We start from the raw sequence: 11607 nt of genomic DNA, 5'->3' as shown, positions 1-11607 counted from the left end.
GGCTCATCCGTTCGATTTGACCAATAGGAGTCGAGAGGCGCCCGCGACAACCGGAAGAAGGAAGAGCGGGGGCGGAAGCGGAGCCATGGCGGGGTTCCCGGGGCAGGTGCGGCCTGGGGGGGGGGGTCCGCGGGCGGGTCGGTGCGGGGCCGGGCCCGGCGCTGGGCGCTCCCTGACCGCGCTCTGCTCCCACCCGCAGGGATACCCCGGCGCGGGCCAGGCCGGGCCCTACTGCGGAGGCCCTTATGGCGGCGGGCAGCCCTACGGAGGAGCCGCTGCCGGAGGTGAGCGGGGCGGAGCGGGAGGAGAGGGCCGGGAAGGAGGAGCGGGCCGCAGGCCGAGGAGGGGTAACAGGCCGCAGGCCGAGGAGGGGTAACAGGCCGCAGGCCGAGGAGGGGTAACAGGCCGCAGGCCGAGGCCTCTCTCCGGGCTGCAGCCGGTGCCGTTTGCGTTCAGGCGGAGCTCCGCCGGCTGTAGACCCCGAGGCCTTGTCGTGGTTCCAGGCGGTGGACGCGGACCGCAGCGGTTCCATCTCGGCGCAGGAGCTGAAACAGGCGCTGCTCAATTCCAACTGGTCGGCGTTCAACGACGAGACGTGTCTGCTGATGATCAGTGAGTCGGGGCTGCGCCGCCCCCCGGGGCTGCTCCGTGCGGGCACAGCCAGGGGGAGGAGCCCAGGAGGGTCCGCGCTGCCCCCTCAGCGCCCCCCGTGTGCTCCTCTGCCCCCAGACATGTTTGACAGCAGCAGGTCGGGCCGCATGGACGTGTACGGCTTCTCAGCCCTGCTGCGCTTCATCCGGCAGTGGAGGAGCCTCTTCCAGCAGTACGACAGGGACCGGTCGGGCTCCATCAGCTTCAGTGAGCTGCAGCAAGGTGGGTGACAGGCGGAGGCAGCACAGCTGGGCTCTGCAGGGAGCGCTGCCTGCTTGCTGCTGATTTGCAGTCCGGCATAGAACCATTAAGGGGCTCTGAACCACGGCCCGCAGTGCCACATGGGCACGTTCTGTGAGCACCCCCACGGATGGTGACTCCACCGCTGCCCTGGGCAGCCTGTGCCAACACACTGATACAGCCTGTGCCAACACACTGATACAACCTGTGCCAATACCTGACCACTCTTTCAGAGGACATTCCTTTCCTAATAGCCAACCCAGAGACCACCTGCCCCCTTCCTGCCCCCTTCCTGCCCCCTTCCTGCCCCCTTCCTGCCCCCTTCCTGCCCCCTTCCTGCCCCCTTCCTGCCCCCTTCCTGCCCCCTTCCTGCCCCCTTCCTGCCCCCTTCCTGCCCCCTTCCTGCCCCCTTCCTGCCCCCTTTCCTGCCCCCTTTCCTGCCCTTCTCTCTGAGCTTCCAGGTGTCCCTGCATCACACTGAACCGGCCGTACTGTGAACTTCCTTAGGGAAAGCCCTTTTTTGTTGCCCTTCCCGATGGTGTGTGACTAAGCCCTGTGTTCTGGGAGGAGCTCCTGGGTGTGTGTGTCAGATGGAGGGGAAGAATGTCTGGAATTCCCGCCTGGATTTGGTTCCTCCCTCTCTAGAACCCTGCCTGCACTCAGCTGCTGGCAGAAGCCCTTGAGGAGCAGGCAGTGGGGAGGGCACTGTCGCCCTTCTTGCAGGGCTTTAACGTGTGTTTCTCCCTCCCAGCGTTCTCCCAGATGGGCTACAACCTGAGCCCTCAGTTCAGCCAGCTGCTGCTGTCCCGTTATGCCCAGAGATCCCCCAACCCCAGCATCCAGCTCGACCGCTTCATTCACATCTGCATGCAGCTGCAGAGCCTCACAGATGCCTTCCGTGAGAAGGACACGGGGATGGTGGGCAACGTGCGGCTCGGCTACGAGGACTTCCTCACCATGGTGATGACACGCATGTTGTGACACTCAAGGTGGGGGGGTGGCTGTCCTGGTCCCTCACTGTGCCCCCAGGGTCCCATGCTGCAGACAGGAGCACAGAGCACAGAGCCCTGCTGGCAGCTCCCTGCTCCTATTCCTCATCCCTACTGGATGGTGGTGGGTGCCTCTGTGCTGCAGCATGGCTCTGCTGTGCCACAATGAGCGACAACCAAACTGGGAGTGAGTCTTTGCCATGCTGTGATTCTCTGCTGTGGCTCTGGGGACGGTGCTGTGCCCTTTGGGAGCACCTGGATCTTCCCCTGCCAGCCACAGAGTCGTACCAAAACCCGGGGCCACCCTGTGCTGTTCACAGGCAGGATTGGGTCCCTCATTGCCAATGTCTGTTCTGATTTCTTTCTGCCTGTGGAAGCCAAACTTGGAAACGGTTTCAGCTTATTTTTGTAGCTCTAATAAAAGAGCCCTGGCACCATTTCCTGGCTGGTCTGTGGGGCGATGGCTGCGTGCCTCAGGGAATGGAGCGCTGTCCTTCTCCTTCTGAGATACAGCCACGAAAGTGAAGGCCAACACTGAAAAGGTTTGGGTTGTTTTTCTTCCCTGTGCTCCTCAAATGAGGGTTGTGTGGTTGTTCTTTTAATTGGCTTTGATGAGAAGTTCTGTGCCAGCTCTTTCTCCTGTCAGGGTAAAGGGGGTGTTTCCTGAAGGAGTTAAAACGTTTTCTGGTGCTCTTAGGAGAAATACCAGCGCTGTTATTTGTCTCAACTTTGGCCCCAGGTGGGACTTGGTGAGGACTAATAACAATTCCAGCAATATTTCTAGTTCTGTTCTGGTGAGTAAAGCCGCTTCTGCTCTATTTTTGGAGCTGACTTTTGTGCTGTTTCAGACAAGGCTGCAGCTCTGGCCAGCTGGCAGCAGGCGCCCAGCAGGGGCTGTGTGAGATCACACACACCTCCTGTCTGCGTGCATTGAGGTACCTGCATGTGTGTGTGAATAGGGGGTGAGTCTGTAGGGCCAGATGTTTAGGTAGAGCTGCGTGTTTCTATATGGTGATGCATACGTTGGGTGTAGGGCAGGCTGCAGCCACCAGGTGCCGCCCCACTCCGCGTTGGGGCGCAGCCAGAGCTCAGAGCCAAGGGGAGGAAAGGAAAACAGGGAATGCAAAGGGGAAGCGTTCAGCCAAGGAGCCAGACGCAGCACTGAGGGCTGCTCTGCCCCCCTGAGTGAACGTGGGGTGGATGTGGGTGCAGAGCTGAGCATGGGAACTCAGTGGCTGAGAGCTGGGCTGCAGCCGAGCTTTGAAAGATGAAGAAAGGTTTGATTTCCAGTTTGTTTGTGCAGCTTAGAGCTGCGCGAAGGATCTCAGAGCGTGATGTTTCCTCATTGCAAATGATTATCATTAAAGTAGTTTTAAAGGGCCAATGCTGGTAATACTGATGTAGGTGAGCAGCGGGTCCCTTCCACCCCATATGCTTGTGTGACATGGATACAGACCTGAGCACAGGCACGGTGTGGCACAAGGGCAGGAGCTCTAGGGACAGCCCCCACCTCCTCCCTGATGCTGTTGGTGTCCCTCCCCAACCCAAGCCCTTCCAGCCTCCCTTCTCCCAGAGCTTTCCCCCCCCTTTTCCCAGCACAGACACCGTGCTGGCCGTACATCTACGCGTGCCTGCAGCCCCTCCAGCCCATGGCTGAGGTCACACAGTGCCAGCAAAACAGGAAAGCAGACAATGTGCTCCTTATCAGCCCTGAGCAGCACTTCCAGGTGCTGACCCCGCTCCGGGATGGGGAGGGAGGCCGAGCCTGCCCCTATAAGGATGGGGCTCTTGGGGCAGCGGGGCCACGTACCCACACCCAGCGGTGTGGGAAGGAGCAGAGCTGGATGGGAGGGAGGAGATCCAGGAGTTTTATTTACAAATATTAAAAAGCAAAATAAATACCAAAAAAAAAAACCCAAGTTAAAAGTACAGCCCGGTGTGAGGGGGGGGCAGGAGGGATGCAGGTTAGGTGAGGCTGTGCGGCAGCTCCAGACCCTCCTGCAGCCCCACAGAAGGGGTGGGGACACAGGGGGGGCATGGAGACCCCAGGGCTGGTTGCAGGGGCCGATTTCCTGCTCTGGGGCATTAGCACCATGGGGACGGGGGGGAGGGAGCTGCAGGGACCCCATCCCCAGCTGGCAGCACCCAGCCCTGGGCTCCTCCATCTTTGGGGATCATTTCCCCCCCCCACTTCCTGCAGGGCTGCAGGGGCTGTGCTGGGTCCTGGGGGTTCTACAGCTCCTGCTGCCCTATGTACAGGACCAGGGGGGGCTCAGACATCCAGGCAGGGGTGGTTGCCTTTGAAGAGCCCCCGGCTGCCAACAAAGCTGGCTGAGCCCAGGCTGGATTAGTGACTAAATCCTCCATCCCACAGGCACTGCGATGCCCCCCACCCCGGCCCCACGCCCCGTGCACGGCCCACTGCACCCGGCTGCTGCATCAGCACCCGGCAGCACGAGGGGTCCGACCCGGGGTGTCCCTGCTGGGAATGGGGCAGGGAGGGACTGCAGGGCAGGGACAAGGGCAGCTCCGTGGGGTCTGCGGTGCCGGGGTGCTCACTTATGGGGCATGTCCTCCACGCTGACGCGGCCCCACACGCCCACCACGAAGCTCTCCACCTCACACTCGTTGACGCCGCGTGCGATGCGGAAATGCCCGTCCTCACCCCACGCTCTGCCCCACGAGTTGGCTGCCGTCTGCAATGGGGGCACTCAGCACAGGAGGACCAACCAACCACCACCACCCCAACCCCCCCCAGCACCAACCCTGCTGCTCACAGCCCCCCCATGGTGCAGCCCCCACCCAGGAGGCAGCTGATCTCAGTGCTACTCACCCAGTACTTTTGGATCTGGCCATCGGGCAGCTGCTCCTCACCCCACCTGCAGCAGGAGGGCAGTGAGCTGGAACTGCATCACCCCACGGGGATGCACCAAGGGGGGCTCATAGCACGCAGCCCCCACACCCACCGGGGAGGGCAGTGAAAGCAATTCCCACCTCCAGCCCCTTCCCAAGGGCCAGGAACCCCTCTGAGACCCCGGCACATGGAGCTGTGCCTCCATCCCCCATCCCAGCCCCACTGCTGAGCGTGGCACACTCACACCGTTCATAGCAGCAGCCCCAGTGTTTGCAGTGCACCCAGCAGCCTCCTGCCCTCCCCGCTTCCTCTCCCTGCCCCGAGGAAGGTGGACGCCTTTCCTCCCCCTAAGGAAGCCTTTCTCCAGCCCCGAGTGCTGCTCTGCACCCCCCCAACACCTACCCTGTGATCTTCACTGAGTGTGTGCCATGACGCTGGTGCTTCGGCCCCTTCCCCTCAGCCACGGCCGTGTGCTGGTAGACCCCACTCTTGTACAGGAAGAAATCCTCGTGCACCTCCAGGATGGCTGCGGGGATGGGGACAGGGGTTGGTTGGGTACCCAGCTCTGCATCCCCCCCCCCCCTGCAGGAGAGGGTGTGAGCACAGAGGACACAGGGCTGTGCTGGGGACATGGGACAAGGCTCAGCTGCACGGGGGGAGGAGGATGAAGAAAATCAAATCAAATAAAACCAACGGCCAAGACAGAGATTAACCCTGGGAAGTTAATGAGCAACAGGTGCCAGCGGGCAGCTCCCTGGGGCTGCGTTAAGCATTAAGCAGCAGCAGGGGGGGATGGAGGGGGGGGGTGCAGGTCCTGAGCTGTCCCAGTAGCACCTGTGCCCCCCCAGTCCCAGCTCAGTGCACCCCCAAGGCTCAGACCCCACTTGTGCAGTGCGGTGCCCCCAGCTGCTCCCTACCTTGCACGGGGCCGTTCTCCATCAGCTCCTTCATGATCTCCTTCTCCTGCAAGCACAGAGCTGCTACCAATGGCCCAGGTCCTCACCTGCTGACCCACAGCACCCCAGGGACACCCAGCAGGGTGATGCCACCCCTCCCTCCGCCATCTGCAGGGGCGGCTCCACATCCAACCCCAGCATCACATCCCTCCGCTGCTATTCCCCCCCCCCAGCCCCATGGATACTCACACTGGGGGCCAGGCGGTAGGCGGGGGTGGACTGGTAGATGTCGTTGGCGTGGGTCTGGGGGTTGGGGCAGCGTGCAGTGGCCTGTCGTTTGCCCCGACCCGTGGAGCGGCTGTGCATCATGCAGGGCTGTGCGGCGGGCTGGCTCTCCTGGCTGGTGAAGGGGTAGCACTCATCTGTCACCACCCTGTGCAAGGGATGGGGATGAGAGGAGGGGAAACCTGGACACGTCCCTGTCCTCATCCCTATCTTCATTCCTGTCCAGTCCCATTCGCTGCCCCATCCCCATCCTGTTGCCATCCCATAGCCGTTTCTATCCACACATCACATCTAACTGCCATCACCTCACCCATTCCTTCACCTTCCTACTCCTACTGCCACCCCATCCCAGTCCCATCACCATCCAACAACCACGGCCACCCCATCCCTATCCCTATTGCCACCACCATCACTATTATCCCCATCACCACCCCAACCCACCCCCGTACCAACTGCCATTGCCATGGTACCACTGCTGCCATCCCCCCCATTCCTGCTCACCCCCTCCTGCGCAGGTACCACCAGGCTCCATCCAGGCGGCCCCCGCTGCAGCCCTGCTGGTTTCGTGTGTCGCAGGACAGGAGGTTTTGTGGGGACAGGGAGGGCGTCATGTGCCCCATGGAATGGATGGAGATGCGGTCAGAGGCGACGGCTGCGGGTGAGCACAGCGGTCACAAACGGCAGCAAGGCCTGGGGGTCCCATCCCACTCCCACCCAATGCAGCCCCCATCCCACCTGCTGTGGAGAAGGCCCAGGAGCCGGCGCAGTTGCCCTGGTCCAGGGGCTCGTGGATCATCCCGGGCCATTTTGTGGCTGCATCAAAGTGGCGGGGCAGCACCTCGTTGGAGTCCATGGCCATCTGTAGGGACACGGCCTCATAGTGTGGGGACCCCCATTCCAAGGCACCCCTGGAGCTGTGGTCCCATGTAATGCCATGCGGTGCAGCCCAACCCCAGCTCAGACTCCACAGCCGTGACGTGGGTGCTGCTCTGAGGAGCAACCTGTCTCAAGCTCTGCCAAATTCAGGCTCAGCAGCAGCATCTCCAGCATTGAGCATCCGGCCATGGGTGCCAGCAGGGCCATTGGGGGCCCCCATTGTGTGCTCTGCTCCCGGGGCTGACTCACACCCGGCATTTCCGCTTGGGGGCCGCACACAGCACAGCCCTTCTGGGGAGGTCACAGCACCCAGTGCAGGAAATGCTGCTAAAATTAAACCTCGCTGTGAGTCAAGGCCATGCGATGGGTGTGCGCCACGCGCTCGGCTCATCCTGTCCCCATGGAGCATCCTTTGGGGTCACCGTGTTCTGGAGGACTTCAAGTTCTGGGACAGAGCCACAGGGTCCCACCAAGACGTCCCCATGGACGCCCCACAGAGCCCACTATGGGGTCAGCAGAAGGTGCCCTATGGGGCCGAGTCTGGCTGCAGCCTGAGGGCATCCCGCTCACACAGCTCTGCAGACTCAGCAGCTATGGGGCCGGCTTTCCTATGGGAACCCAGCAAGGAGGGACGGGGCAAAAACAACACTGGCAGCGCAGGGATTGCGAAGGGGAATGTGCTGAGCTGCTGTCTCCAAAGAGCGGGGCAGCCCGCAGCACACAGCCGGCACGGTGGCTTTGGGGCTGTGGGTTATGGGATCTGTGGGGTCCCACTCACGTGCATCTCATTCATGTTCATGACGGTGGGGGGTGGCCGGAAGGTGCCCAGGCGGTAGCGCATCCCGTCCTCCAGTGTCATGCCCCAAAACTGGCTGTAATTGGCTGCTCTCCACCTGCACAGAGCATGGAATGGTGTCGGCACACCTGCAAAGCACCCCTGCCCCACTCCATCCCTGAAGTCACTTACAGCCCTTACCCATAGTTTCCCCTATTGACGGCATCGATGAGGTCCCCGTCCATGAGGCAGGCGTGCTCCTCACACTGCCACTGCCCTCCAGGGCTGCAGGTGCTGTGGGGAGGACACGGTCAGCAGGTGGGGAGCAACAACCCCCCAGGAACTGGGGACCCCCCGGGAGCCCCCAGCTGTGCTCCCCCCACATTCCCAGCAATCCTCAGCATCTGGCCCCGCTGCCTGCACCGTGAGCTCCCGACACACCGTTCCCTTTTATGGAGCCGAGTTGTGGGCAGAGCAGCCCTGCTTGCCTCTCCCCATCCCCATCCCAACCACCCCACTGTGGTCAGAGCACCACCCAGACCCCAATTCCCAACACCACCCCCCCAAGAACTGCCCCACGTCCCAGCCATTTCCTCCAGCCCCACATCCCTGCACAGGGGACAAATCCCAAGGCCCCATTTGGAGCACACAGCACCAATCCCCCAATATCTGCTCTCCCCAGGCACTGTGAGGCAATGGAAAAACCCCGTAAGACGCTTCCCGAGCCTTTCACCCCTCACTGCCCTGCTTGGCCGCGGCTCTGGTGACCCGGCTGCTTGCTGTTAACTCCTTGGGCACAGGCTCTGAGTTGCCCAGCTGTCAGGGGGGCACACGTGGGGTGCAGCCAGGCAGAGCACCCACAGCATCACCCCACACCCCCACTGCATCCCCCATCACATTTTCCTCCCATTCAACAGCCCCAGGTCGGGGCAAGGCACAGCAGGAATTGCTCTTTGCATTCCAAGTGCGGGGGAAGAAGATTTGGGGTGCAGCAGGGATGCTTTCCCAGCACAGAGAGAGCACGGGGGGGGGGGGGGGGGGGGGCTGGTGTGCAGCTCCAGATGGAGCTTTGCCTTCATCACCAGTGCAGCTCTGCTGGTTATGCTCCTCGGCTGCAGGTTCCAGGCTCCCCATCCTGCAGCGCCGTGTTGGAGCCAACCCCGGTGCAAACAGCGAGCTGCTGGCATGCAGCACTGAGCTGCGTGGGGCCGGATCCCCACCTGGAGCAGGACGGGGCTTGCTCGTCCCATCAAGCCGGGGCAAGCTGGGCGTGGGCACAGAAACCCCAAATATGCCAGAGCAAAGGCAACCTGCATCGGGCCCCACCAACCAGCGCGGCCCCACTCCCACCACAGCTGGGGTCGGGCTCAGGCTGCCCCGTTATGGGCACAGGGACACTCACCACAGGTTGCAGTTGTCCCGGTAGGTGGCCCCGCTGGGATAAGTGCGACCGGAGCGAGCGCAGCCTAGAAGGAAGGGGGAGAGAGAGGTGGGCACGGGGAGGGTTAACTGCAGGCCGGGACGGGATAAAGGGGCCACTGATACCCGGAGCTGGCTCTGCTCTGCGGGGACTTCTGAGAGAGCCTTGTGTTGCAAGGGGGGGAAGAGCGTCCCCGGTCCCCCCTCTCTCCCTCCCATCCCGCCCCCGCTGCCCACGGGGTGAAGTCGGGGACGGCGTGTCCGTGCCCCAGACACGACCGGGGCGCCACCCGGCCCCGTCCTGCCCCACAGACCCGTCCGGACGCGCTCATCGCATCCCGCAGCCGCGCACCGCTCCGGGAGGTTCCGCCTCACCTGGAGCTTTAGGGAACGGGGCCGGGACGCCCAGGCAGTACTCCCAGAAGTCGGGGCAGCAGTCGGACACGGTGCGGTTGCAGAAGAGGTCGCAGTAGCAGATGGTGTCGAGGTAGGGCACGGTGCAGCCGTCGTCGCGCCCGCGGCAGCAAACATCCCCTCGTTGGCAGTAGGACCCGCCGGCATCGAACACGCCGTGCTCGTACAGACCCGGGGACAACTCCCTGCGCGTCCGTGCCCGGGCGGCCGAACCCACCGCCGCCAGCAGCCAAAGCAGCGCCCAGGGCACGAGAGCGGTGCCGGCCATGTCCCCGAAGCCGCAGCAGCTGGATGGGATGGGGTGGTTTGCGTGGGGACCCCGAGCCCCCCCGGGGTCGCCTCGTTCCGGGCGCTGGGGGCACTTCGGGGCGGGCTTTGCGCCGGCATTGGGGCTGGGACCTTCTATGCAGGTGACGCGCAAATCCTTCGCATTCCTCATCTCCTGCCCAACTCCTTAACGGAGCGCCCACGCAGCTCCGGAACGGAACGAAGGTCTTTAGCCGCTCCGGGACACCCCCCTCCCTGCCCGGCTCCCCCTCCCCATACGGCCCCGCGCCCACGCACAGCTCAGCCCTCCCCCTCCCGAAGCAGGGCCCACGCGGGACGGGGCGACCTCAGAGCACAGCAGAGGGGCTGCGTGGGACACCCACACCGCGCAGCGGCTGTGCCTGATGGGGAACCGGACCGGGAGGGGAGCGACTGCCCGGGGGTTGGGGGGGCTCGGCGGTACCATCGCTGCGATGAGTGCCCCGATCTCAGCCCACGGCTACCAGGGAAAGGGAGAGGAACACCGCCCCGAGAACCCAGGCAGAACCCTTAGGAACCCAAGGTGACCCCGAATGGAACCGAGAGGGCACGCCCGGAGCGCGCCCTCTACCCGCCCCATACCTGCCGCCCCGCCGCGCACCGCTCCCCGCCGCCGCTTCCGAGCGCCTCCTCCGGCCCTGCCGCTCCCTTATAGCCGCGCCCCGGGGTGGGGGGTGGGCACGGGGAGGTGCCGGGGGCATCCCGGGGTAGGGGCCGGGCCGCTCTGCCCCACCCCGCGCCCAACGAGTTCGATACCGCCGCCCCCAGAGCCCCTTGTCCTGTCCCTGCGGGGGTCCCGAGTTCTGCTGAGGGTGGGGGGGGGGAGCCTCGGAATGTTGGGGCCAAACAGAGCGCCCTATAGAAGCTCTGTGCATCCCGACCCGTCTGCCACAGGGTGGGAGTCCCCCGACCCACCAGCACGAGGCGGGGAGGGGAGGGGGCCGCGTGCGTGTCCCTGTGCTCAGCACCGCATCGTCCGGGCAGGAGCAAGACCGTCCCACTGCTGGGGCACACGCTGAGGGTCAATGCAGGCAGCCCCGTGCACCCCCCCCCCGACCCCCCCCAACCCGCAGCGCTTCGGTTCCTCTCGGGGAGTTCTGGCCCAGAGGGGATCCCCGAGATGGTCCGACGGAGACAGCGGGACTCACGGGGCTGCTCCGGGCACCCAAAGGGGATCCTACAAGAGGCCCCCCCCGTCACCCCCCCCCCTCGGCGCGGTGCTCCCCGAAGTTTTTCCTGCGCACGCGGCCTTGGGCTGCCGAGAGCCTCAGGAAGGAACTGGGTCCGTCCCGGAGCCCGGCTGTCTGCGGACACACGGACAGGAATTCGGAGTGAGTCACGAATTCTCCGAGACCCTCCGGGGACGGAGCGAAGCCACCGCGAGGGGGACGCGGGACATCGGCTCTTCTGCTCTGGATCCTCCTGCTTCCAGCCCCCCCCGGCACAGCGATAGCAGCAGCAGCACCCGCAGCCCCGCGTTCCTCCCGCAGGTGCCGTTGGGGGCCGGCAGGACGCTGGGGCGCATTCTGTGCGCACTGAGGGCACAAGGAGGGACTGCGGACACCCCCCTCCGCCCCGAGAAGCGGTGCTGCCATGTGGGATCAGGGCGGAGCAGAGCGGGGTTTTCCTGCTGGTTCCGACCTGGCTCTGCCTTCAAAGCAGCCCCGGAGGTTCAGCAGCCGGAGCTGCGCCGCCAGCAGGTCGGGGTTCCCCGAGGATTGTACCCCACAGCCCGAGCGCTCGGCGGGGCCACACAAAGACCTTGTTCCGACGCAGCCCCCCGCAGCCCCGCTGCCCTTGTGGGGTCGAGGGGGAGGGCCGGGGGAGCGGCAGGGGGGGCTGCAGCGGTCGCCCCGTCGCTTCGTGGCCGCTGTTGGCGAAGGGGCAGCCAGGAAATGAGGC

General features: G+C 64.1%; 2 protein-coding genes across 2 annotated transcripts; one reads left to right on the top strand and one right to left on the bottom strand.

Annotated features, from left to right (window-relative positions):
* Positions 1-10: 10 nt before the first annotated feature.
* On the top strand, positions 11-2317 carry PEF1 (penta-EF-hand domain containing 1). The gene is made up of 5 exons (XM_072355576.1): positions 11-106; positions 200-284; positions 457-612; positions 730-873; positions 1643-2317. The coding sequence occupies exons 1-5, from the start codon at positions 86-88 to the stop codon at positions 1870-1872; spliced, it is 636 nt and encodes a 211-aa protein (XP_072211677.1). The 5' UTR covers positions 11-85; the 3' UTR covers positions 1873-2317.
* Positions 2318-3734: 1417 nt separating this feature from the next.
* On the bottom strand, positions 3735-10421 carry TINAGL1 (tubulointerstitial nephritis antigen like 1). Its single transcript, XM_072355561.1, has 12 exons — positions 10288-10421; positions 9361-9686; positions 8969-9032; positions 7768-7860; positions 7570-7684; positions 6651-6774; positions 6417-6567; positions 5880-6063; positions 5652-5697; positions 5137-5260; positions 4714-4759; positions 3735-4576 (listed from the first exon to the last, which is right to left on the bottom strand). The coding sequence occupies exons 1-12, from the start codon at positions 10404-10406 to the stop codon at positions 4436-4438; spliced, it is 1533 nt and encodes a 510-aa protein (XP_072211662.1). The 5' UTR covers positions 10407-10421; the 3' UTR covers positions 3735-4435.
* Positions 10422-11607: the final 1186 nt, after the last annotated feature.

This window comes from Excalfactoria chinensis, chromosome 22, assembly GCF_039878825.1.
Source record: "Excalfactoria chinensis isolate bCotChi1 chromosome 22, bCotChi1.hap2, whole genome shotgun sequence".
Taxonomy (NCBI): Eukaryota; Metazoa; Chordata; class Aves; order Galliformes; family Phasianidae; genus Excalfactoria; species Excalfactoria chinensis.
The sequence above is the reverse complement of the archived record's forward strand: the minus strand, read 5'-3'. Positions and strand labels throughout refer to the sequence as shown.